This window comes from Ambystoma mexicanum, chromosome 7p (genome assembly GCF_040938575.1).
Source record: "Ambystoma mexicanum isolate Mex_15411 chromosome 7p, UKY_AmexF1_1, whole genome shotgun sequence".
Taxonomy (NCBI): domain Eukaryota; kingdom Metazoa; phylum Chordata; class Amphibia; order Caudata; family Ambystomatidae; genus Ambystoma; species Ambystoma mexicanum.
In genome coordinates, this window is record NC_090939.1 from 816,798,931 (window position 1) to 816,823,835 (window position 24,905).

General features: G+C 44.6%; 1 protein-coding gene across 14 annotated transcripts in view; it reads right to left on the reverse strand.

The window, feature by feature from the left end:
* The window catches only part of ADGRG2 (adhesion G protein-coupled receptor G2), an 835,692-nt gene that overhangs the window by 400,640 nt on the left and 410,147 nt on the right, over nucleotides 1–24,905 (reverse strand). For all 14 annotated transcript variants that reach the window (XM_069636971.1, XM_069636968.1, XM_069636965.1 and 11 more), the window contains one exon: nucleotides 15,976–16,037. In XM_069636971.1, coding sequence (XP_069493072.1) covers nucleotides 15,976–16,037 — 62 coding nt within the window. The remainder of the gene's footprint in view (nucleotides 1–15,975; nucleotides 16,038–24,905) is intronic.

Here is a 24,905-nt window from a genome sequence, read left to right on the forward strand (position 1 = left end):
TAGGAAATGCAGGGCAAGCAATCATCTCCCAAAAAGGCGGCAATGCAGCTCGGCACGACCTCACCTCGGTGGACTTATTCAAGGATGAGGTGGACATTTGGGCCCAGGTTTTGTGCAGGGTATTTAATGTAACTAAAAAGGAAAGTCGTAATACCTGAATCATGGCGCAAGGCCACCATAATCCCCTTGTATTAAAAAGGTGGGACGGATAAGCCGGCGAAATACCATCCGATATCCCTCCTTGACAGTGCAGGCAAACTCTTTGGGAAGATTATTTTAAGATATTTACAAGATTGGACAGAAAGTAACAATTTTATAAGCGAATTGCAGGCTGGCTTTAGAAGGAACAGAGGAACCATAGACCATTGCTTTTTGCTTCATATCAGAAATATACTGTTTTGAAGCTAATGAAACTATGCCATTTGCCTCGATTTGAGGACAGTGCTTGATTCAGTATCCAGGGAAATTCTGGAAATTATTAACCTTACGCAAAGCTCCTGCACATTTGATCTGGATAATTAGGTTCCTCTATTCCAGAAATAGCACTGCTGTTCGCTATGGTCTAGGAGGCAAGAACACCACAGCTTTTGACTTAACAAAGGGGGTGAGGCAGGGATGTGCCCTGGCACCTCTTTTATTCATCTTGTATATACATAAGAGATCATTGACAAGTTGCTAAAGGTGTGCCAGGACTGCCCTAAAAAGGAACGGATAAGTACCCCACGTTATTTTATGCAGATGATGCAGTATTAGTGGAAACAACCCTGCAAGGCTTGGACAAATCACTAGCGATATTCGTGTCCAAGTGCAATGAGCTGGAATTGCACTTGAACATCGAAAAATTAAAAGGTAATGGTGTTTAAGCCCTGATTTGCAAAATCTAAGCCTTTAGTGTTAAAGTTGAACAAAATCCAACTAGATCAAGTTAAACATTTTGACTACTTTGGGGTACGATTCCAAGAAGCGGAGGGATGGGAAGCCCAGGTGAAACGGCCTGTCTCTACCTTAGAAAAACATGGGGGGTCCATGCAGCCCTTCCATGCAAGTCATGGACGAGGAGCAATCTTGCCAGCATTAGACTTACATGGGAAGCAGGCTGTCCCGGCTGCTTTACACAGGGCTGAACTCTGGGGGCATGCCAACCTGGGTGAAATTGTCATCTAGTGAACCAAAATTATTTTTAAAAAATTGGTCTTGTTACCCAAGAGCAATCATTCCACGTTGGTACTCCAGGAGCGTAAAGTAACCCGGTGGCCACCCTGATGTGCATTAGCCCAGCCCTTTTCTGGCTAAGGCTGTGGAATCGGGAAGGACTAGAGAAATATAGAGACGCCTTATGTCATGTGATGTCTATGGATGGAGGAAAGACAATAGACTGGCTTTGCCACGTAAAAAAGACCCTCTGTGAGATGGGGGAGGCAATGTATGTGAAAATCCTCAAATCCAGCCAATTGGAATAATTAAAGTTCAAAGGGTCTTGTGGCTCAAAGAGCAAGGGACCGGTTGTTGGCTGGTGCCATAAAACTAGGCCCTGCCTACCTTGAGCTCATGACCCCTGGTAGAAAACTATACCAAGACCTCATTACACCCCGTATGAACAGTCCCTGTGTATGCAATTGGGACTAGGGAATCTCCCGGTGGCCACTTTCACACACACCTGGAAAGATTCAGACTCAGACCAATGTACGATGTGTGGGGAGGCGACTGAATCAATCATGCATCTTATGTTGAAGTTAGAAAAAACAAAAAATACTTGCAGGATATGTATTTGAAGCCAATATTGGTGCAAGCTGGGATGAGACATTAGAACAGAAATGTTTTCTTGCGGCAGAGTACTCTACTACATGTACTCTATGCGGTCGCCCGATATACCCACAGGCCTTGGTTAAAAAAGAAGCTGTCAAATTCTACCACTAAATGTAAATAGATTACTAAAATTAATGATAGAGGCTGCAAGCAGGGCTCTCCTCTGTACTTTGTTCCCAAAGGTTGCTCAATGATATTGACATCCATTTTATATAGTTAATATTGTTAATTTTTATATGTATATTATGTATTTTATGTATTGACTTAAAGATTTTACATTGAATAAAAGTGTGTTGACTGGCATCACTTTCTTAAAACAATCACAATCGTTACAGATAATATAATACAGAAATTAATTCACTATAAATAATTCTTACATTAGATGTCGCACAGATCAAAGTTTAAACCCACACAGCAATCAGGTTCACCGCCAATAGTATGCAGTAAATCCTTCACTATAATGTATCATTACATGATGCAGCTGAATTATTTCAAATAAAAGGAAAACTCACACTGCACACAAACATTATTTTAGAGCTGACACACAAGTATCAATAACATTATCAGGCATATCCTCCCATTCCCAAATGTCACCAGTGAAAATACTGCTTCGGCTAAGATGAAAAGGCTCAAAGAAATACATCACAGCGCACACTCATAGGTCCCTGACTATTATGTCCTCTAATCACACTAACAGTGTCAACCAGAGACACATAAAAGACAAGCTCTAATACCAACAAATGCATGGCAAAATCATCAGTGTGCCAAGCAGCATAAATACAATAATAGCAAAACAATAAAGCATCCCAAAAGCATAAAAACATTCTATCAAGTGGCATGGAAATAAATCAAAAAGGATGCAATGCCATGTCAGGAATGGTAAGTAGACCACGCAGAATGGCGTTGTGCGGGACAATCGGATCCGATGAAGAGCATTCAGGGAACCAAATAGCAATCAGAAAATCACAGTAAGCGGATAGAAAAACTGAGAAACAGTTTCTAATTTGGGAGAGCGACTCCAAACAATGAAGAGAATTCTCTCCTATGAACCATGGGAAAAAAAACTATGGTGAAACACGTGTAGAGAGAAAATAAAGTGTGGGAGGAAGATTTTTTTTTTTTAAAAAAGCAATATTGGAAAAAATACGATGGATGGATCATTGCGATTATTTTGAAAAAGCAATCACCCTAAAAATCAACATCCAGCTGGCGCGCAGAAAAGGACGCCAATAGAGAAAATGTAATGTCTAAATGTCTGAATATATTGCAACGGTCACAATATAGGTGTCCATCGTGCTGACGACTATAAATCCTCAACAATGTTTAGAATTCGCCAAGGAAACAAAAGCCTACTTTCACCGAAAGCTTTGCTAAAAGTAACGGATAAATCATGTTTTTACTCGATGTGGATAGTATTTTAGTAATCAAAGCTTACAGACTTTGCTAGAATACATGGATGCAATCAAGCAAAGTAGTGTGCCATTGGTGTGATTGATGCATCACACTTGGGATGCGCTACACCTAAAATGGGAACCAGAGTTCTACTCCTGATTTTGCATAACTTGTGTCAGCCTATGTTTCAGAACATTTGGTTCTCATGTTAGTGCTCCACTGCTGACTGGACCAGATATTATCGTCTGATGAGCTCTAATGAGGGAAGAACAGGAATTGCTTTTGCCTTAATCAAAGTTGACTTTGATGTTCTTTTACCAACCAAAAGCTGTGATACTATGCATGGAATGGCAAACGGCTTCATCTTTTTCTGGCATTTACATGCTTCATGGGGATACTATTTTACATATCCAAAGCTACAATACTTTTTCAAAACTAGAGGCATGTGAGCAAACAACATATTTTGATGTTGGTGTGATTGCTGCATTTTATTAGGGATGCGCTTCACCAAAACCTGGAATTTACCCAGAGTCCCTCTCCTGCTTTTGCATATTATATGTGTCACCCGATGCTTAGCTTAGTATGGAAAACATGGGGGGGGGGAAATGATGTTTAAAGCAACATTAAACAAATCTGTCCTCAGCTTAAAACAGTTCCACTTGTTCTACAAAATGGCCGGCTCTAAAAATGAGTGTTCGCTGTGATGTAATCTTTGTGCATTGTGCAGCAGATCATTGGATGCTTGACCCTTTTAGCATCTAACGTTGACAGGCAGCTGATCTCTAGCAGGCCTAAAAGCAGGAAGTGTATTGCCACTTTACTGAATAATGGCTGAAGTGTGGCATGATGGAAGATTGAAGTTCCATTTTTTTGCGCCATTTTATTACAGGAACACAAAACATCTGCTACGTGCTTATCCCATAAAAAGGAGAGGTTTACCCCCTCGTTCATTATCACAGATGGCACCGTCCTAATAATACTGCCACCCACACTGAAAATAAAAAATCCTTAAAATAGCTCTTTCCTCCATCTGGCTCTTGCAAACAGCATGAAGATTCCCAAGTACTGAACACCTTTACCCACTAATGGTCAGTCCAACCTTCCAAGACCAAAACTGCTCAGCTGTGCAATAACCCTAACCCCAGGCTACCATCACCATCATCCAACAACCCAAGTAAATACTCACTTATGAAGGCAATATGAACCATCTACCATATCCCAGGACACAGTATTATAGATAAGCATGAACAGTCCCAAGTACGCTACACCGCTCACCCAACTCCATTATCCACTCCTGGACCTTCCCTCTACACTCTCCCTACCAGCGAAAACCTTTCCCATCAGTACACTCAATTAAGCTTCTTAGAGACCTCTGGTCACCAGCCGGCATGCAGCAACACACACTGCACCACAGGCTTTGTAATATGTTGAACACTCACAGGCAGCACAGAGTGTCTCAGAAATGCACTACACAGTACAAGACACATAATCCAACTTCATATGTAACTAACCTTATGGATTTTCAACCAGCCCTCGGTTATCGAAAATGGACTTTCTTACCCAGTCATGGCATGCTATTCTCTATAATGCCATGCAAAGTTTGCAACGCTTTCAAATGTTCGCAAAGATATGCATGCTTACAAGGTCATTCCATATGTGCAATTTTCATGATGATTGCAACGTTATTGTGTGACTAGCAAATAGGTATCATTCTTGTACCACACTGAGGAGGTACCAGCAACGGACACCAGAAGAACCAACAATGTACAAAGAACGGGCGGTCATAGGGAACCACATGAACAGGGTGATCTGACACAAGACGAGCACAACAAACACACCAGGACTAAAAGTGCCGCATCGGAACGCTGCGACATGCTCAGCTACTTACCATGCGGGAGTCCCAGCCCACATTGGAGAACATCATGGAGTCAGCGACCCGGGCTAGGGAGGGGACGGAAGCATTGCCAGGAGACGGTCCGCGGCAGCCACGGCCCGCGGCTGAGATCGGGAGGAAACCCAGGCGTCAGGGTCCACCCATACACTCTCAAGGCCCGACGCTGCATGGGACGCGCTGGTGCAAACGCCATAGCGCTTTCCCCTATGCTGCGGGGGCAGACAGAAATGACGGTGGGGAAAGTCAGCTTTGTGGGAGGCGGGACTAAGCCATTCCATCCAATGACGGAAGAGCTAGCCAGAAAGGATCCTCATTGGTGGGGGTTTGAAGCCAGGGAAAATCATAAAAGCCCGCCTCTTCTAACAAACTATGTCTCATATATCCACAGGATGCTGAGAAGGAGGACACAGTCAACCCCGAGTGGTGGGCCTATCCGGATATCACAAACTAAAGGACAAGACCCTTCTGCAGGAAGGCGTTGGGGAAGGAAGCCCCACGGTGAAGGAAACCGATAGAACTTTTAGTTTATTTACCACCAGAACTTTCAGTTAATTCACTCTTGACTAAATTTAAGTCAGAAATAAATATTATTTCAGCAAAACGCCTTGTCTCCAGCTTCTTATTTCCACACACACCCACATGCCCCTATGCTATCACTCACCATCTGCCTTATTGCATACCACCCATTGCAATAGAAGTCGTCCCCATGCACACTGAACTTCCGCCTTCTTGGTGACTATCAGACTTTACTTCGACCCACACCCAAAGCCTTTGTTCGATCAACTGGGTGAAATACTGAAACACAACAGGCTGAAGCTTGCTGACCTGAACAGCTACCCTGAAATGGTCTCTGAAGGATCACTCAATACAGTCAGCTGGAGAAGAATTATTAATATTATTATAAGAATTTGTAAAGCGCAACTATGGCCCATGTGCGTCTAGGCGCTAGCAGGAGGGGGCCAACTCAGAGTGCTCAGGTACCAAATGCTGTAGCACAGAGGACAAAACAGATTAAACAGATGTGTCTTCAGGGTTCTCCTGAAGGGAAGATAGTCAGCCAAAGTTCTTAAGCCTAAAGGAAGGGCATTTCAAAGGCTGGGCACCAGGTCAGAGAAGGAACGCCCACCCAGGCATTTCCAGTGAAATTTTGGAATCTTGAGAAGCTTGTGAGAATCTGACCATAAATTTCTCGCGGGAAAATATCTTTCTAATTGGTTTTTCAGAAACAGAGGACCCACGTTGTGTAAGGCTCGACGGACAACACAAGATTTTGAACGCAATACGAGCCGCCACCAGAAGCCAATGCAAACGATGTAGCAGAGCTAAAAAGGGAGTCAGCCAAGGAACCCTAAGCGCCAATCAGGCTGTGGCATTATGCAGGTCTTGCATCCGCTAGATCTGCTACTTAGGTTGTCCCAGGTAAATGCTGTTACAATAATCCAGCGAGCCAATTATGGTGGATATTACCAATGTTGTCTGGTTTTCAGGGGGAAGCAAAGGAAGGATTTTCCTTAAAGCCGTCAATCTTCCAAACCCAGCGCTGCAAATGGCGGAAATGTAAGCCTCTTGTGACCCATTAGGTAGGAGTTAATCTCCAAGAGTTTTCACTGAGGCGCAAGGGGCTGAGTGACTCCAGCCAGTACTGTAAATTCCAGAGGTGGTCCCTTTCCTGGGGTCCTACCACCAGGACCTCTGTTTTACTGCCATTGAATTGCAGCCAGTTGGCTGCCATACGGTCTCCCACTTTCTCTAAGCAATTTTGCATCTTCTCGGGAAGAGCATCCTATGAGGAGTCAAACCGAAATATAAGCTGCGTATCATCCGCATAGGAGTAGAAAAGGACTCCACATGCAGTGATAATGTCTGCCAGTAACCGCACGTACAAATTTAAGAGAAGGGGAGAAAGGGCTGATGCCAGAGGAACTCCACAGAGTAACTCCACCCGAGAAGAATGGCAAGTCTGAATGGAAACCGTTTGAGCACGACCTGTCAAAAAAAGAGCAGAACTATGCCAAATATGGGCCAGTTATGCCTGCTTGCTGAAGCCTAAATCAATAAAATCTCATGGTCCACAGTATTAAGAGCCGCAGAGAGATCTAGGAGAATGAGGATTCCTGCCTCGCCGCGGTCCTGAAGCAGTGCAAGATCATCCAATAAGGAGATCATCACAGACAGTCCCCATCTTGGGTGTAATCCTGATTGGAATGGATGCAGGCAGTCATTCTCTTCCAGAAGAACAAGTTACTTACCAACTGGTAACATTCTTTTGACTGGATGTTCCTCCAACGTATCCCACATCTTTGACATGTAATGTCCACAGCTGTGCACTTCGGAAACTTTTTCAGCAGAGGGCCATCGATGTCGGGTCGATGTCCCTCGAAGGCCTCAGTCGAGGGCGACGTCACCGGATGTTATAAATAGGATGCACGTCATCTGTAGCCTCTGTTCCATTTTTTCTGCAAACGTGTTGCTTCGTGAAACTCGGCGCACCTCGTGTGTTTCATCGTTGAGATGCCTTTTTCTTTGACCCCTCCGACTCCGCGGTCTGGCTTCAAGACCTGCCGGGACTGCAAGTCAAAAATGTCGATCACCGACCCGCATCGCATTTGTTTGTGGTGTTTGGGTGAGAGTCACGACACTGACTACTGTTCAAAATGCCAGTCGCTAACTGCCAAGACCTTGCGCGTGTGGAAGGGGAAGCTCCAGGTAGGTAGGGGTTCTAAGCCTAGTAAGTCCCGAAAATCCAAGTTGAAATCCAGTGTGTCCACCGATGACTTGAGGGGCGACTCTCCGTGTCGAGAGGAGGCCCGGGGTTCTCGGTCCCGGAGTGGTTCCCGCTATTCTTCCTCGTTGAGGCATTCGAGGAAGCGCAGTCACCGGTCACCTTCCCTGTCCTCCTCGGAGGATGGAGCCACGAGGAAAGTGGTATGCCCGACGAAGTCCTCGACTCAGGAGGAATTGGCTGCCTTTAAGTAGCAAATGTTAGAGATTTTTCAATCGCAGGGCATGGGTCCGGTCGTGCCTTCTAACAAAGCCGGCCAGGATCGGTCTTGTACCGTGGCTCGCACGCCTTCAGGCTCTGGTCCACGACGCGACTCACATCGGGAACCCTCGAGATCCTGTCCGGACAAGGTTTCCGAAGGTCGCAAGAGACGTGCCTCTAGGTCCCTGTCTTCGTCACGAGCGAGACCGCAGCAACGTACTGTGGGCTCGAAGCCGGCGTCGACTCGGATGTCGACGCTTTGCTGTTGTATCAGCCCAGGGCGCCGTCGCCACCTGTCTAGGGCCCACATTTGTTTTCTTCAGAAGGGGCAGGACCACTGCATGTTTTAATGCAGGCAGAACCACATCCATCGAGAAAGAATATTGGAATGCTTCAGTCAGCATGCCAATAGCTCAGGGGGGGGAAGGGGAGGCTTTCAAATATGCTGAAGGACTGCATTTAACTGCGAAGCCGGTTTAAGGCTCAGAAGGGCCTTTCCTATATCTTTGTCCATTATAGGGTGGAGTTTGAAGTTATTTGCCAGAGATGTGGCGACAGTTCGTTTTCTCCAGAGTGACTACCGCCGTTTCCCCAGTTTGACTATCTATAATGGCCTTGCAGATATCAGCAATCTTTTCCTGGAAAAAAGTACTAATCTCATCACATCTCAACTAAGCATCAGGCTGAGTAACACAATTCCCTGTTGGGCACACCGATAGCTCCTTGGCTACCCGGAACAATTCTCTAGAGGCACAAGATGCCTCCGTAATTCTAGTTCCGTAGTATGTAGCTTTTGCAGAGCGAATCATCTGATGATGGGGGAGGGCAGCTTTCTTATAAAAATTGTGTGTGTCTGTCATATCTCAGGTGCCATTTTCTTTCCAGGCATCTACAAACTTGTCTCTGAGCTCTTAGCTCCGGTGTATACCACATCTCGGAGGGTTTGATTCTACTAAAATGAAGAAGCTTCAGAGCTACTTTATCGGCAACCCTCTCCAAGGCATTTAATAGGGAAGAAAAAGTATCCACACCCATCTCCCTGGAGAGCCGATTCTCCTCACATAGAGACTATCATGCCTGTCTGATCCACTTTGTGCCACGGTCTATGGAGTTGTAGCCTGTAAGAGGGTTTGGAGTGACAAGGGGGGGGGACCTGAACAGGGAAGGGGACCAAAAGACGGTCAAACCAAGTTACCGGCACTGGAGTGCAGCTAAAGACCCTGCCCGCCTCAGCAAAGATAAGGTCAAGTAGGTTGCAGCACCCACGAATGGGAAGATGGTTACATAGGCCCAGGGAAAGATCACACAGGCACGTCACCAGATTTCTGGCATAGTGATCCACAGGATCCTTAGGATGGAGATTAAAATCCCCCAGTACCACCAGGTTTGAGTGTATCAACTTCAAATTGGCCACTAGCTTGACAGAGTTAATAGCAAAGTCAGCACGTTTTACAGAGGGTGGCCGATATATACCAATAAAAAGTGAACGGCTATGTTTGCATTAACCTGCACTCTCATGAGTAATCATTTGCAAGGTAGCGAGTGTGTCATTAGGATAAGTGACCATTGAAAAGTGTCCCGATAGTTTGCAGAAAACATGAACATTCCAGTGGCTGCATTCTGCACACGCTAGAACCTTCTGGCCAGAATCGAGGGTGGGTGCCTTAAAATATTATTTGCAAAGTCTTAGCATCTATATGTCAACAATGTATGAACCCATCACTACACAGAAACCCTTCGTAGGTGCTGATCCAAGTGTGCACTGGTGCAAAACTATTCCTCTTTCCTATATCCATCCCAGTTCTCCTGGCACTGGCACCAATGTCACACTGCAGGGCTGCAGGAATATTTAGATCGCTGGTGGTGACCCTTATGGCCAGGTGGTGTCATCGCCTTTCCTAAACACATCTCTTTGCCGCCACTGCTAGGACAATAGAGGTCTATCAGGGATCTAGTTCACCCTGATACACTCTGTGAACATTATGCTCCTTTCACTAACTTGACCTTCCTCAACAGCTTCTAACATGAGCACCGTAGTTTGGGCCAGAAGCAGCAAGGCAGAAAAAATGTGTCTTCCCTCTCACCCTTCAGTGAAATGGGGCATTCATTTATACAGATGCATGGGGATCGCTCAGGCTTCTCCTTCTCATGCCATCAGGGGCACCTCTGACTGTGTTGCCATTATTACCATCACTCCTTGCCTCCAAACAGGCTTGAACAGCAGATCAGAGACAGGGATCCCATACTGGAGCGCCACTGAAATGTGTCCCTCTTGACCTAGCTGCGTGCTCACCCAAGACATGCTTTATTAGGGCCTTTTGCAACATCTTAGTTTATATTTATTATGTAATAGGTAAGCAAATCTCAGTCAAAATCTATGAGCCAAGTCTAATTTAATATCAAATGATTTCAAACGGCTGTTTTCGCAGGTGCTGACAGGAAGCAGGGGCGGATGCAGAGCACAAGACCTGAAAGCTCCCTCGGACCGGAGCAGGCAGCGAGGCGGGCTGTTTTCGCTCTTTCCAGCTCACGCAGCTAGTACAGTTAAAGCTATATTTGGAAGTTGAAGTTTGTATTCTTGTAGGATTTGGTTGCACGAGAGTGTACAGAGTGATGGTTCACTGGATCCTGGAAATGCCGAGTTAGGCGTGAAGGTAACATTGCTGTGGGAAGCGGCTGTTTTAATGCTGTTTCATGCACGCAGTCTCTCAAAGGCGTGGCGCTGAGAGCCCCTTCAGACATTTATCACTTTGCATTTTTGAGCTACCTGGAGTGGAGTGATTTCAAAGAAGGTACTGTGCAAATATTGTCCGGTCCAGTACTCTGTACTCCTTTTTATAAGTGCACAGGGAGAATGTATATTACTTCAACCTAATACGCTGCTGCGCTGGAAGGGTGTGCTGTCACCACACTTGATCTGTAGCCGCCCTCATCCTCTCTGGGATTTGACCAGAGTATTGATCTTAGAGTTATAATTGATTCGTATATGCCCTTATACTTCTCTGGGGAATGACCTTGCCTGCACCAACTTTGGGGACTAATGCAGTCGCTTAAGCCACTCGGGCGTGCCTGCAGCCCTTCCCTGGCCCTCTAAAATAATTTCTACTTCTCCACACTATTTTGCACCAACTTGGTCTCTTAAACATAATTCTAAAATCCAAAACAAAGTTTTATTCTAGCAAAGTATACATTTGTGACTGCTAGCAGTGCTTCTGCTTCAAAGTGTATGAATAGATTTTTTTTGTTTTGTTTTATTCATATTCTCAGGTATTCGATTGCTTAAAGTATATTGATTTGTTTTATTGTGTCTTTATTGTTTTATACGGTTGCTGTTACAGCTCTTTCTCTTTTGTTTCCATTATTGCCAAGTGTAAGGCCAAAGATGGCCAGTCAGGTCATCAAATAGCCATAAAGTAGAAAAATACTGTTAAAGGGGAAAAGGGTGGTAGTTCTCAAGCGATTTTGAATTCCTACTTACAACAGATAGCTGGCAAAATTCAGGAGCATAACTTGTTACAGAGGAGTTAATTGTAGCTGCCTCACTTAGTAGGGCCAATGAGGCTAGCCTTGCCACGCCACAGGATTTCCGCCTGCTCTCTGAACTCTAGATATAGTACATGTAATTTCAGGGACGAGTGAGAACTTGGGTACTGCAGATGCCCAGGTGGCAAAGCCTGTAGACCCCTCAGAGTTGCTAGAGCCATTGAAGGAAGATCACATGCCTGCTTCCCTTAGTTAATGTCTCAGGAATGCCTTATTTCGGCAAGTAGTGAGGCTAGATGTTTAATTGGACAAAATGATTGACCCAATCTTAGAATCCATATGTTATTTCAAGCAAACACTGCTTAATTCAATAACTATTATGGACAATACTGTCAGGGAAATTGAAAAAGCTTTCAGAGATAAAACTGCACTTACTAGGACCTCTTAATGCCACTGTGACAACTATGGGTTGATCTCCTGGGGGCAGACAGAGAAATCCCTTACAGACTGTTAAGCAACCCATCAACGTTAAAGCTGACACACATTCTCATGATAAGGTGGATTTGATGGGAGGGTATGACCCCACCTTCAAACAGCTCAACATCTAAGGTGATGGGAGAGCAATTAGTCATTGATCTTCCTCCAGTTGCCGCTCCATTTGTGGGGGTTATAATTGATCAACTGACTTTAAGGTTGGAGCAAAGGGAAACCACTGTTTCGTTGAGAAGTAAAGTAGGTCATTGGATGAACTTGCATTTGCATGGTTCGAAAAGTAACCCTTGCACAGTTTTAATGGCTAGAAGAATAGGATGGGTGGGCCCCAACTAATAAAAATATAAAGGGAGATTGAGTGGTGGTTTCGTTTGCTTCACCAGCAGTGCTAATTTAGGGCTTTAAGTGGGCCCAGAGTCAAATGGATCCCCAGCAGTGTCCACAAAGGTCACCCAACCCGGTGCCCTGCCGGAGCCCACCCCCGACTAGCCCCAGCCACGCCGACACCTGGAGGCAGCCTGTCTATATGAAGGACTGCAGTTACTCCGGCTGCCTGCAGGTGTCAGCACTTTGGCTTAAAAAAAAGAAAAGGCATTAGTCTCTTCTTTTTTCTAAATCGAAGTATTAACACCTGCAAGCAGTCTGTGTAACCAGGCTGCGCTTTGGCTACATGGGATGCTTGATGTCCCTGTACTCATAAACAGGAGGAGGGCTGGACCTTGGCTTCATGCTGCGTGATGACTTTACATGGAAACAAAAGGAGAGCTGGGCAGTCCAGCCCTCCTCCAGTTTGAGTACAGAGCCATCGGCAGCAGACAGCCCTTTCATTCAAGGAGCCCATGGTTAAATTGTTGCACCACGCGGCTCCTTGAATGAAATGTCTGCGTGCGAGCAGGGGCACACTGGTGTCACACCTTCTCTACTCTTTTACCAGCCACCCCCAACCCCCTCAAGGAAGGGGGGCTCTCCTTAGGGGGCTTGGCCTAAGTACAGGTGTACTTAGATCACACCCCCAAAGGAGAGCCCCCCCTCGATTTCTAATACCACTTAAAGCACTGATCTAACTCCAGTTTAGCAAGAGGCTCTTTCCGTAATGGTCAGATGCATAACACCAGGTTTGTTCCTTTGGATATCTTCTTTTACCCTCAACATCAGAGGGCCAGCAGAGCCACACCTTCTGTACCCAACCATAAAAGGGATGAATCGTATAACGATTCAAGTGTAAACAATAGGATCAACCATATCTGAGCCGTCCACTGTCCCCAGAAACTGCTGCCGGACCGATAGGCAGCAGGTATTTTCAAACAGACAACGGGGACCGTTATGGTTTCTAATCAATTTGAGGTCCTGTCAACAATTGAGGAGATAGATTGACTGGAGACTTCTCTCCTTCAGGAATCGTCCATCCCCCCGAACCCAAGCAGCACAGTGAATAGATCAGAGGGACAGGGGGAATTATCGAGAAATGTATTCACCATTATTTTCCTCTCTTGGAACATTGCTGGGGCCGAATCCAAGTGTATGGACAGGGACACATTGTATTTTTTAAAACATGAGGTTATTTAATGGCAAGAAACCTGGGTGGCAGTTGATCTTTGTTTAGATGGGTATGTGTCCTACTCAATCCATGCCTGCAAAAATAAATGAGGATGCGGTTTTGGGGATTTAGGGATCTTGTTTAAGGCATCCTTAGATTATAGGATTTGTGTCACTGATAAGACACAAATTCAATTAATCAAATTGCTCCCAGAAAGAGGTGACAATCTGATGGTCCTCTAGTTTTATAATAGCCCTCACAATTCAAACCAACAAAACTGCAACTATTTAAAGACTTCGTAGAGGAGAAAGTGCTCCAGCAGCTAGAACCAAACACGGCCCTTCTTATAGAGGTTGACCTCACCGTTAAAAGGGTGAGCAGGCAAACCCAACTGCTTATAGAGCAATATCCCTACTGGATACATCTTTCAAGATCTTTGGCAGAGTATTGTTCTCTCGTCCAGAGGAATGGATTTCAACTAATTCCATTCCATCTGATATTCAGTATGGTTTTTGACCAGGGGTGGGCACTAGGGATACGCCCTTGAATCTTTATTTAAGATTGGCAGTCATTGTTTAGTGGGGGCGAACCCATCTACCTGGCATTCATGGACCCAAGCACCGCCTTTGATAAGGTAAACCTAGCTAAACTCTGGATGGTGCTCAGGCCCATGAGTTGGCCAATAGAAATTTTGATGGTACTTAGGTTAGTGCACATGGGCACTCAGGCATGGGTGCGCTTTGGGGAGCAGAGCCAGTGAGCAAACATCTTCAATGTCAATTTAGGAGTTTGCCAGGGATGTGTATTGGCTCCTGTTCTTTTCACCCTTTATATCGATGGCCCGCATAAAGCTGTTGTCAACTCAAATACTGATTACCCAAGAGTGGGCAAGAAGGCTTTTCCTCTATTGGCATACCCGGAGGGGACAGTGCTCATCGCTTGTACCCCTGACGCATTACAGAGGTTGATTGAGGTGTATTCTGTATGTATGAGTGATTTGGATTTAAAAATCAACATTACTGCTGTTATGGCATGTGCAACGCCGCAAAGGAAACTTAAAATTAAAAAGATGTATAATGGGATGGTTATTCCGAGGTTTAATGAATTTGATTCATTAGTTTGCTTCTCCACAGTCCTGTCAGGCTACGCCAATATAAATAAACAAACATTGAAAATGAGCCAATCATTTGGGGGGGGTGGAGGTATCCCGTTTTATGCTGTTTTGCCATGGGCAACCATTCCAAATGATAATGAAAGTGTTTGATGCACAGACTAGGGCTGCTACCAATTATGTAGCCACATTACAGGGCCATGAGAATGTTTTAGTACCTCAAATTCAAGAAAACACATTTGTGCAAAAATGATTGGGCCTGCCGAGATCCGGGCCTGCATTTGCTGTTCATGTAGAGCTGGGGGCCAGATTTATCGAACATGAATGGCTCCATTTTATTCTTGCTTCTGTATTTGGTCGATGCCCATGGCAGTGGTGACCCAACAATTCATCAAGACCCTTATCGGCAGAGATTCTTGGGAGGGGATCGCTTGGTTGTACTATATCAAATGTTGTTTTTCCTCAGATGAACGCTTGAGCGTTATTTCCACCTGAAAATCTAATGAGTCATGCTCATAAAAATATTTACGAGGGGATTTTTGACCAATTTGGACAACAAAGGAACTCTCAATTTACTCCAACAAGCTCATGCGATTGTAAGTAATGTTGTGTCTATGCAAATGCATTTCACATTTATTAACAAAAAATCTGATTGCTGGTTAATAACTAGGTTGAATGAACAGCTTGATGTTAAGAGCGCCGATACAGTCACTTGGCAAGGCTTTTCTGATGAACCCAATTGCCCTTGTTGTGGTTTAGGATAGCTTACGGGCAACAGGCTCACCTTGGAAGCAAGGCAACACAGGTTTGATCCCCGGTCTGTGCTTAGAAACCTCTAGGCATTAATTGCGTTATAAATAACCAATTACAATTAGCTGTGGAGGACCTACTTCATTTTGCATTTTTTTGCCCGTGCTATTTACGCCTAAGGAAACAAAAGATCCTTGCTGTACTTTGGCTTGGGAATGTCGTACCATGCCATACAGCCTTATATTATCTACTCTGGTGGCTACACCTTGTGTGTCTTGGGCCCTATTAACCTATTTAAAGAGGGCTTTGAATGTAAGGAAGCACCATATGGATCGTACAAGTATAATTTGTATTTACTGATGAGATTTTATGTATTAGCTGGTCATTTAATTATTTTGATTTTATGTAGGAATTATTAGGTCCAGTTTTAATTGTAACCTCTGTTTGGACTGTTTTTAACATTATATATGATGTTTAATGGATTTGTATCTGAATAAACTTATCATGATGGTGATTTCAACACTTACCGAATTTGAAACATCTGCAGCATTTTGCGGGTTTGAAATGTTCACAGAGATAGAATAAAAGTCTGAAAGAAACAAGAAAGCAGGTTATTCAATATGAAAAAGATTACATTTAAAAAACATTCCCCACTGGTTCATGCTACCCATGCAATTGTGTTTAACACATGCCACTTTGGAAGGAATCTATGACTGTTCAGTGCCCAATAGGTTCTGCACCAATCTAAGTAGAATGCTGTTCCTCCACCCCTAACCCCCTTGTCCTCCACTCATCCAGGGCTCAGGCAGCCATGATAAAACTCTTAGGAGGGGATGTGGGACTTCAGAAAACAGTATCAGACTTTGTTACTTTGAATAAGCGAAATGTCCACATTGAATTATCAAAAGTAATACTTTGTCTTCTTTGTAGGCAGGTTTGTAAGAAGTACAGTAGCAGGTAAGTGAATTGCCTTTTACAACTTAATATGTTTGGGAGCAGTCTTTAGTTCATTACATGGCAAATAGGACTAACTACAAATACAGTTTTCTATGTTATTTGTAGAAAACCACAAGTCGCTTCTGTGTCCTTTAGATCACATTACAGGCAGTCATATCGTTTCCATTAGTTCTGCCGCAAAAATATCGCGATGCAAACATATCGCCATATTTTTGCCGCAAAATTCACACATGGACCCTGCGGGGGACACCTTAGCATCATTTTCTAATGTGCGGGGGACACCCCCCGCAAGTCCCGCTCCCACATAATATCCCCCCCAAAAATATTGAACCAAACGGCAATATCTACGGTGATATTTTTGTTGGGTATATTATGCAGTGATCCCGCATATCATCATGGACAATGACAGGTTAGTTTTGTGGTTCTGAAAGTTCATACATTCAACACTTCTGTGTTCTACCAACAAGCACTTTGATGTGGCTTCCTAATTGCTACAATTTGGTATCTTGTGATCAGGTAATTTTAGCTGTAGGGACTGCGTTCAACCCTAAATGTTCAAAGGTTGCAGCATTAATTGGTTTTTTTCCTCTATGCTACAATATGACAGTCTGTCCCAGTCACCAGAAAAGACCCAGGCGCTACACTTAAGTATCACATTGTCTTGTTTTCTCTGTTTATTCTGAAAACAATTTTGATGCAAGCGCAAATCTAGGAGGGGCTCAATTCTGGTGAATGTCTGGTGCTGCAATTCAATGGGTTGTGTACACAGAAAAATGGCGCGGTGTAATCCTTGAGGACTTTGTCAGACTTTATTTGTAGGTCCAATCTCATTCAGGCATCTTGATGGTTTATATATTTTTATTTTAAATCCAGAAAATGTACATGGGTACTTTGAACATTCCTCCACTTCAATTTAACACAGTACTCAATTTAAGGGCACAAAGAGCAAAATGCTCAATTTAAAAACGTTGTTCGCTTTTCTGTACTGTAGGAATACTGTTGTTATCCAATTACAATGAAATACATATCGTTTGCAGTGTTGGCAAATTAACTATTTGTAAATGGCTTTGCAAAGTGGATGCATTCAAAAAGAGTTCCAAATGACAGTGTTGCCAGATTGTATTTAATATTTCTTCTCCCTCTATATTCACGCCTCATTCGTTACAGTGGGGCAAGATCAAACCTCTCAGATAGGCAAGTGTCTATGTGTAGGATGAGCTTAATTTTCCAATGTCTGAATTCTTTTCTTTCTCACCATTAGACCTTTTCTACTCCAACGCCCTATGACTATCTGTACATCCTACTATGGACAGGTTTCTTAACAGTATCATTTCTTTTGTCAGATTTATTTGGGTGCTCACTATGATGGATAATGAGGTTAGCCCACCAACGTGTGATCTTCACACCACACAATCAACACGCACATGCCTGGGATCAGCTTCTGCTTGTCCACATCTTCAACATTTACTATTACTGCTACGGGACAGTGAGCACATCTTTTTCAGGGTCCAAAGTTTTTCAAGAAGCAAACTTGGTTGTGTATACAAAGTTGTTATGTTTGGGCTAGTGTGAGAGGCATATGCCATTGTTCTTTACCAAGATTCCTTACAAATATTGATGCACAGTTATTTTATTCTAATGTTTATTAAAGCATGGTGTGCTGTCTGAAATCCATCCGTTATAAATTGCATTTGAGGATTTATATTACTCAACTTTCAGATCCAAGGTAACTACCATTGTGTGCTTTTCTTTCACTGAATTTGCGGGTTATCCCAAATGTGCAAGTGTCTTTGAGAGATTTCAGTTTTGAACCTTTCCAAATATGTATACTCCTTTTACTTTGTCACCCATGCTCATTTCTTCAATAATAGATCATTTTGGTCAAGTTAGTTTGTTTCACTGTGGAAGCCTTTACAGCGTTTCCTGTAGGCTGGGTGGCTGGTGCGGTGGTCTACAGAATTTCTGGTTGCAGAATGGTAAGGCGCAGGCTACAGCATGCTTCGGACTCTAGATGGTGCACCTTCTGGGGTGTAAATGTAACCCTCTTTCCTCTCTCTTGCTCTCCTGAGAGTAAATGGTCCCTAGAAAACAAGAGGGATGCACAGGAGAGGGCCCATTGTTACCAAAAATGGTATACCACCTTAATCCTTTGATTTTTCATAAACCTATGGTGTGATATATGGCGTGCCTCCACTTGGATACAGGGTCTTGAAGTGACGTCTTGAGCAAGACACTGCGACTCTGTGACTCACACTCTGACACACATTGGCGGTTTTAAGTTGGCAGCAAAACGTACAATTGAATCATGCGTTAGGATGATAGGCGAAGCTGTGAGGCAAAGAATGAAAGAAGAGCACACTATATCACCCACTGATCAAGCCTCTCACAGGTACTGATTAAGTGCACTGAGCACCAGGTTATAAGAATGTGTAAACCGGTTTAGGAGAATGGAAGCTGATAAGGTCAATGTATTATTCTTCTGGAATCAGGAGGAGAGCAGATTACCATATTTAAACATACCATGTTTACGTACCATGTAACAGGTCGGACTGTTCAGAAATGGTACATTCCAACGTGTTGCTAATGGAAAACTGACAGGAACATTTTCTCTTTGGGGGTGGGAGGATGTTGACTTTTGGTGGCTGAGGAAGAGCTGACTGAAAGGAAGTGTGTGACCTTTGGAAACCCTCACAGACCTAGATTCCTCACCTTGAGCTTCTTACTAGGGCCTCAACTGTCTACAAGAGTCCTCCACCATGGCTTGTGAAGCACCTGTGTGGTGATGGAAGACAGCAAAGAACACAAATTGAGATAATACCGGAGTGAAACGCTTGCACCACTGTGTAATCCAGAGCGTTGAAAGGTCTGGAGATGCCTGACCGGGTGCAGGAGGCACAGTAACCTCAGGGTGCAGAGCTGAAAAGGTCTGCAGACTGGAGAGCCTGGGTTATGGAGAAACTGCCACAAAGTCAAGTAAGGTGATGTGTGTCCTGTTCACACAGATTCTTAATTGATCATAAGTGTGCCCCAACATTTATCTGGCCACCTGTACCTTCTGCAGGCTGCAACTGTGAGCCCATTTTATTTCGGGCATAAAACTCAGTTCATCCTTCCCTCTTCTAATTCCATAGCGTTTTCCCACTACCGGCAAGGTTGTTTTCACCTTGGCCTGAAAGTACCTGATGACAAACCCCTTACACGATCTAAGACATCAAAAGAAACAGCAACAGAGCTGAAGAAAGGGAGTTTTTGTGTTACTAAAAGTAGGATGGCGGGTAAATCAAATATATGGGCATCGGAATGGGACCTTGCATAAAGGTGATAAATGTATTACTCAGAGCTGGGGGTAAACATGCCAGGAAAATGCCCATTTTCTGCGCAATTACTGCCAGCGATATTACCATGCAGTGGACCCAATGGGGAATGGGGAGTAACTTTTAGCGCCCAACTCGTGATCCGGCAGTAATACCGCCAGACAAGTGGGCGCTAACACAAATAAAGTTGGGCGGTATCCCAGTCGGGATACTGCCAAACTCGTGATGAGGCCCTAACTAGCTCTCTATCCTTACGAACTGTAGTTACTCTAGGATAAAGAACACTATTCTAAAAGGAGGACCCTATGGGTCCCCAGCAACACTGCCCATAAGGAGATGTGTGCTGCAATAGTAAAATACAGATGACTAAGAGTTATGGAGGAAAATGGACTCCATAGGACAGGTACAATACAAATAATAGAGTTTCAAAAGACAGAGCCCATAAGAATGAATGAGGGGGAAAAGGCTCCACTCATTCTGGATTTCAGAAAAAGGTCTATAAATCCAGCAACAAAATGTTAGGGGTCTCACTGGGAGAGGGGATGGAGCATAGACATGATGAATCTCCCTAACAGGGCTCATTCTGACCATAGCTGGAGAAGTGGCAATATTGTATTAGCAACATCATGCTTTACTGACAGAACTCTTCATTGACCATCTCCAGGTGCCTTTTTCAATTTCAACCCCATTCTATTTGCCACCAAGCCAGCTACTCCCCTCTTCTTCGTGACTGCAGTGCAGAAGAACTGGTGGTTGAACAATACTATGTTGGTCTGTTGGTCTACTTTACTCTGCCGATGTATAAAGCAAAGGCCTGTTCCAATGCATTGTTTGGAGTTTGTTTGGAGTTTTCATAATGCACATATGATCCAACTTGTGAAAAGATATCAAGCCTGTAAGCTCCTTCTAGGACTATTTATTTATTTACAGAAGCTTTTTTAGTGTTTTTATCCAAAGTGCTTGACAAGGAATAAACACAATGGTACCAACAAAAACAAGCATTGGCAAAGCCAACCGTTTGGGCTTTGCACCTATCAGTGTCCAGTTAATACCACTATTGCAGTGCCTAGTTTTTCTTTTTTTTTCATAACATTTTATTGATCTTTCAAGATAGTATATTCCATACAACAATGCAATACACATCAGCTTAAACATTAACTAGTGCCTTTATAGTCTTTTGTGAGTTGGGGGTAAGAGAGATGGTGGGTTGATTCCTGGCTGTTGCAGTTGGGTGGAAATGTCCTGGGTGGAAATGTCCTGGATGATTGTTCGAATAGGTTCCGGTGTGTTTGGGGGCTGATCGGGAGTCAGTAGAGGGGGCTGCATTGGAACCACCTTGTGAGTGGGGGCCTCCTGGTGAGAGTTGGGTATTTGGCCGCATAGTCAAAAAATGGGTCCCATATATTCAGAGTTCTATTTAGGGAGTCTGAGCGAATTGCTGTGATTTTTTTCTGATACTGCAATTTCCCAGCATTTGGCCCACCATAGGCCGATCGAGGGGCCATTTTTGTCTTTCCATAGTCGGGCCATTGCAATTTTCACAGCTAGTAGTAGGTGGTTGCATAGGCGGGACATATGACCTGAAATCGGGAATGTTCCATCGCTGGTTTCGCCAAGAAGGACAATTCCTGGGTCCCAAGGGATTGAGAGGCCAGAGATCTCTTTGATGTGTTTCAGCACTTCCTTCCAGTATATCTCTGCCTTTGGGCAGGACCACACTAAGTGAAAAAGAGAACCGGGGGTTTGGCAGCCACGCCAACATGTGTTGGGAAAATCCGGGTTGGCCTTATGGATTTGGGTGGGGGTGATATAGTATCTGTAACACAGTTTATAGCCTCCTTCCTTATTTGTGACGCATTGTGAGCTTTTGTGTAATCTGGTCCATATTTGCTCCCAGTCTTCTACTGCTATTTCCCGGCCAATATCCTTTTCCCATTCTGTCATGTATCTTTCTTTCTTTGCTGGGTCAGATCTGTCTAGGAGCCGGTATACAGTGGATATTCTGCCTTTGCTGGTCGGAGTTGACAAAGTGAGCTCCAGAGCTGTTGGTTCTCTCGAGCATTTGTCCCGAGTTCTCCTGTGTGACATCCAGTGCCTAATTTGAGAGTACCGGAATCTTTCCCGTTCCCCCACTCCGAATTTTATTTTGCATCTCTCGAAGGTAATGGGAGAGCCTTCTTCCAGAAAGTCGCCAGTTTTTGCCAGGCCCCCTGCTATCTAGGCATGGAAGTGCCGTGGTGAGTTTCCTGGTGTGAATTCCGGGTTGTTCCAGATGGGAGACATGGGACCCAGGGTGCCCCGAATTCCCCATTTCCGTGCAGCGGTTTTCCAGCATTGGGTTGTGACAGTCGTGGCAGATAAGGGCCCAGAGTTGGCTTGTGGATTTAGCAATGGCAGGTGTGGAAGATCGTGTAGTGGGACTGGACACCAGGACTCTTCGATTTGTCGCCATTTCGGGGGCTCTACTTCCTGCACCCAGGTGAATGCGTGGGATAGTTGAGCCGCTAGTGAGTATCTGGCTAGGTCATTGACACCCAGGCCCCCTTGTGGTTTTCCTTTCATCATGATTTGTTTGTTGATCCTGGGCCTCTTCCCCACCCCCAGACAAATTCCATTATTTTCTTATTTAGTGCCCATATGGCAAGGGAAGGGATCTGTAGTGGTAGAGATGCACATTGGTATAGCCATCTGGGTATCCGGTTCATTTTCAGGGCCGAAATTCGTCCGAACCAAGAGATTTCTTGTTGTTTCCACCTTTTGAGATCATTCTGCAGAGAGCTGAGTAATTGTGGGATGTTATTTGAATATAAACGCATTGGATTTTTGGTGATCTGGACTCCGAGGTATTCTATGGCCTCCTTGGCCCAGGGAATTGGTGAGAGTGGTGCGAGCGCGGCCTCCTCCTGGTGGGAGAGGTTGATGGATAATGCTGCGCATTTGGATAGGTTGACCTTGAATCCCGATAAGGCGCCAAACGCCTCAATCTCCCTCCACAGTGCCCCCAGGGAAGTTGAAAGGTTTGTCGCAGTTAATAGCACATCATCGGCATAAAGTACGATTTTATATTCGTGGCTCCCCACCACGAATATAAAACGTCTGATTCTGGCAGCGAAGGGTTCCATGGACAGAGCAAAGACCAGGGACGAAAGTGGGCAGCCCTGTCTAGTGCCTCTTGTGATGTGGATGTAATCAGACCTGATGCCATTAATTCGGAGTTGTGTCGTGGGGATTTGGTAGTTGGCCATGACCCATGACGTGAAGTTAGGACCGGAGCCAAAGCGTTGGAGGACCACACGGATGTATCCCCAATCCACCCGATCAAAGGCTTTGTGGGCATCTAATGAGGGCAGTGCCTAGTTTTTCAATAGTTTTGTGGTATGCAGTAGACAGGAAGCAAGTAGGAGTCTACAAGTAAGTCTTCAATGTAAGTTCATTGTCACTAGTAAATATTAAGTACATAGCAGTGACCATATATGTATTTTACACCAAAGATATTTGATTTTTTCCCCTTACTCATTGCAACTTATTGCAATGTCCTTCTTGTGTTGCCACTAAATAGAGCTGGCAGAGGCAGGGAACACTGGTGTAGGGCAGAGCCAGGACCAAATCTTTGAGTCAAGCTCTAGAAGCCCAACGCGGGCGAGCCAGAGTTGCATGGTGGCTAGAGCAGGGGTGGAGGCCAAGGGTGATGGCAGCACACAGGGTCGTGGGGTGGAGAGGGGCATCGTCAGTCATTTTATGGAGAGAGAGGCTGGGAAAGAGAACAAGGGAATGTTGGTGCTGGGGGAGAGGGACAGCGCTGCTGTCTTGGGGATGGCAGGGGGAGCAGGGAAAAATGGAGATGGTGACACTTGGGGTGGGGTGTGGACAGCATGAGTATTTGTTTTGAATAGTGAGGAGAAGGCTGGGGGAGTATGGGTAAGGGGAACAAATGCTGTAGAGATAAGGGAGGCACTTGACTTACCTTTAAATTCCCCTGCCAGCCACTACCCCATTGTTTCAGAAGTGCTCCAGCCCATATCAGCCATTAAAGTGGCTGGGGAGGGACAGAAGTCTGGTAACCCAGACAGGGAGTCAGGTCAGGGCACCTGAACGTGCTACGAGCACCCCTGGAGCATTTAATTTCTTTTTTCCATGTTAAGGGCCAGCAGGTGAAGCTCTTGATCAGCACCTGCCTTGGGCAGGCCAGAGCCCCAGTTTAGGCCCAGGCCTAGGCTGGCCAAGCCCCACCAGGCTTGCCCAGCTCTATCTAAGATTGATGCAGTGCCCTTTCCTCTGAAGTCACTTCTGTTGGTGTGAATACATAGGAAAATTAGGAGGTTTGCATGTGGCCTGGATAGATCTCTAACATTTCAGGTCCTGCATGGATAATTGCCCTACAGTTTTGTTTGCTTGCGCTGCGTATGGTCTTAAATGCCATATGCCACTAATGTTAATAAATAAAGTTGATGTTCATTTATTCAATGTAAACTCTGGACGCAGGCATGGGCTGCAAATCTCGGCTACTTTACAGGAGGAACGAAGCACATCTCTGTACAGAAAGTTTCAGATGAGCTGCAGCAGCTGAGCCAAAGGAGTGTCATGAAGAAGGCACACAGCACGCTGCTTAAATGCCCCTCTTGGATGCAATCACATAGATGCGTAGATGCAGTGAGAACAAAAAGTACCCACTGCGCAAGCTCTTCCTCTGTTGCTTATTTACGCTCCATTCTCACAGAGTGCCCAATGCGTTTAGAGGCCTCGCTTCTCAGTGTACTGGACCTCACAGCTCAAGGTCTACTAAATATGCATTAATTGTAGTCTGTACGAAGTGTGAAAAAACAACCCTAGTGCTGATGAAATGTTGATCTAAAACAGATTAAAAACCAGTACACAACGTGCCCAACATACATATCCAGTGACATTCCTTGTTCAAACACAGTTACTTAAAGGGGTAGTTCACTCAAAAATCGTCTGCTTTAAAAATGATGGCCATAATAAAAAAAGATACATTGGCATTGTATTTTTTAAATGTTCCTATGGCAAATCATTTTTAAAATGACAAAGTTACTCCCCGTAGTGACCACCTTACTGCTAGTCCATAGTCCCCTTTCCTCAATACTTGTGGGACTTTGCGACCTTCGGGATGGTACCAGAGCACTTTAAAAAAAAAAAGCATCAAAACATTTAATTGTTTTGTCCTTTAA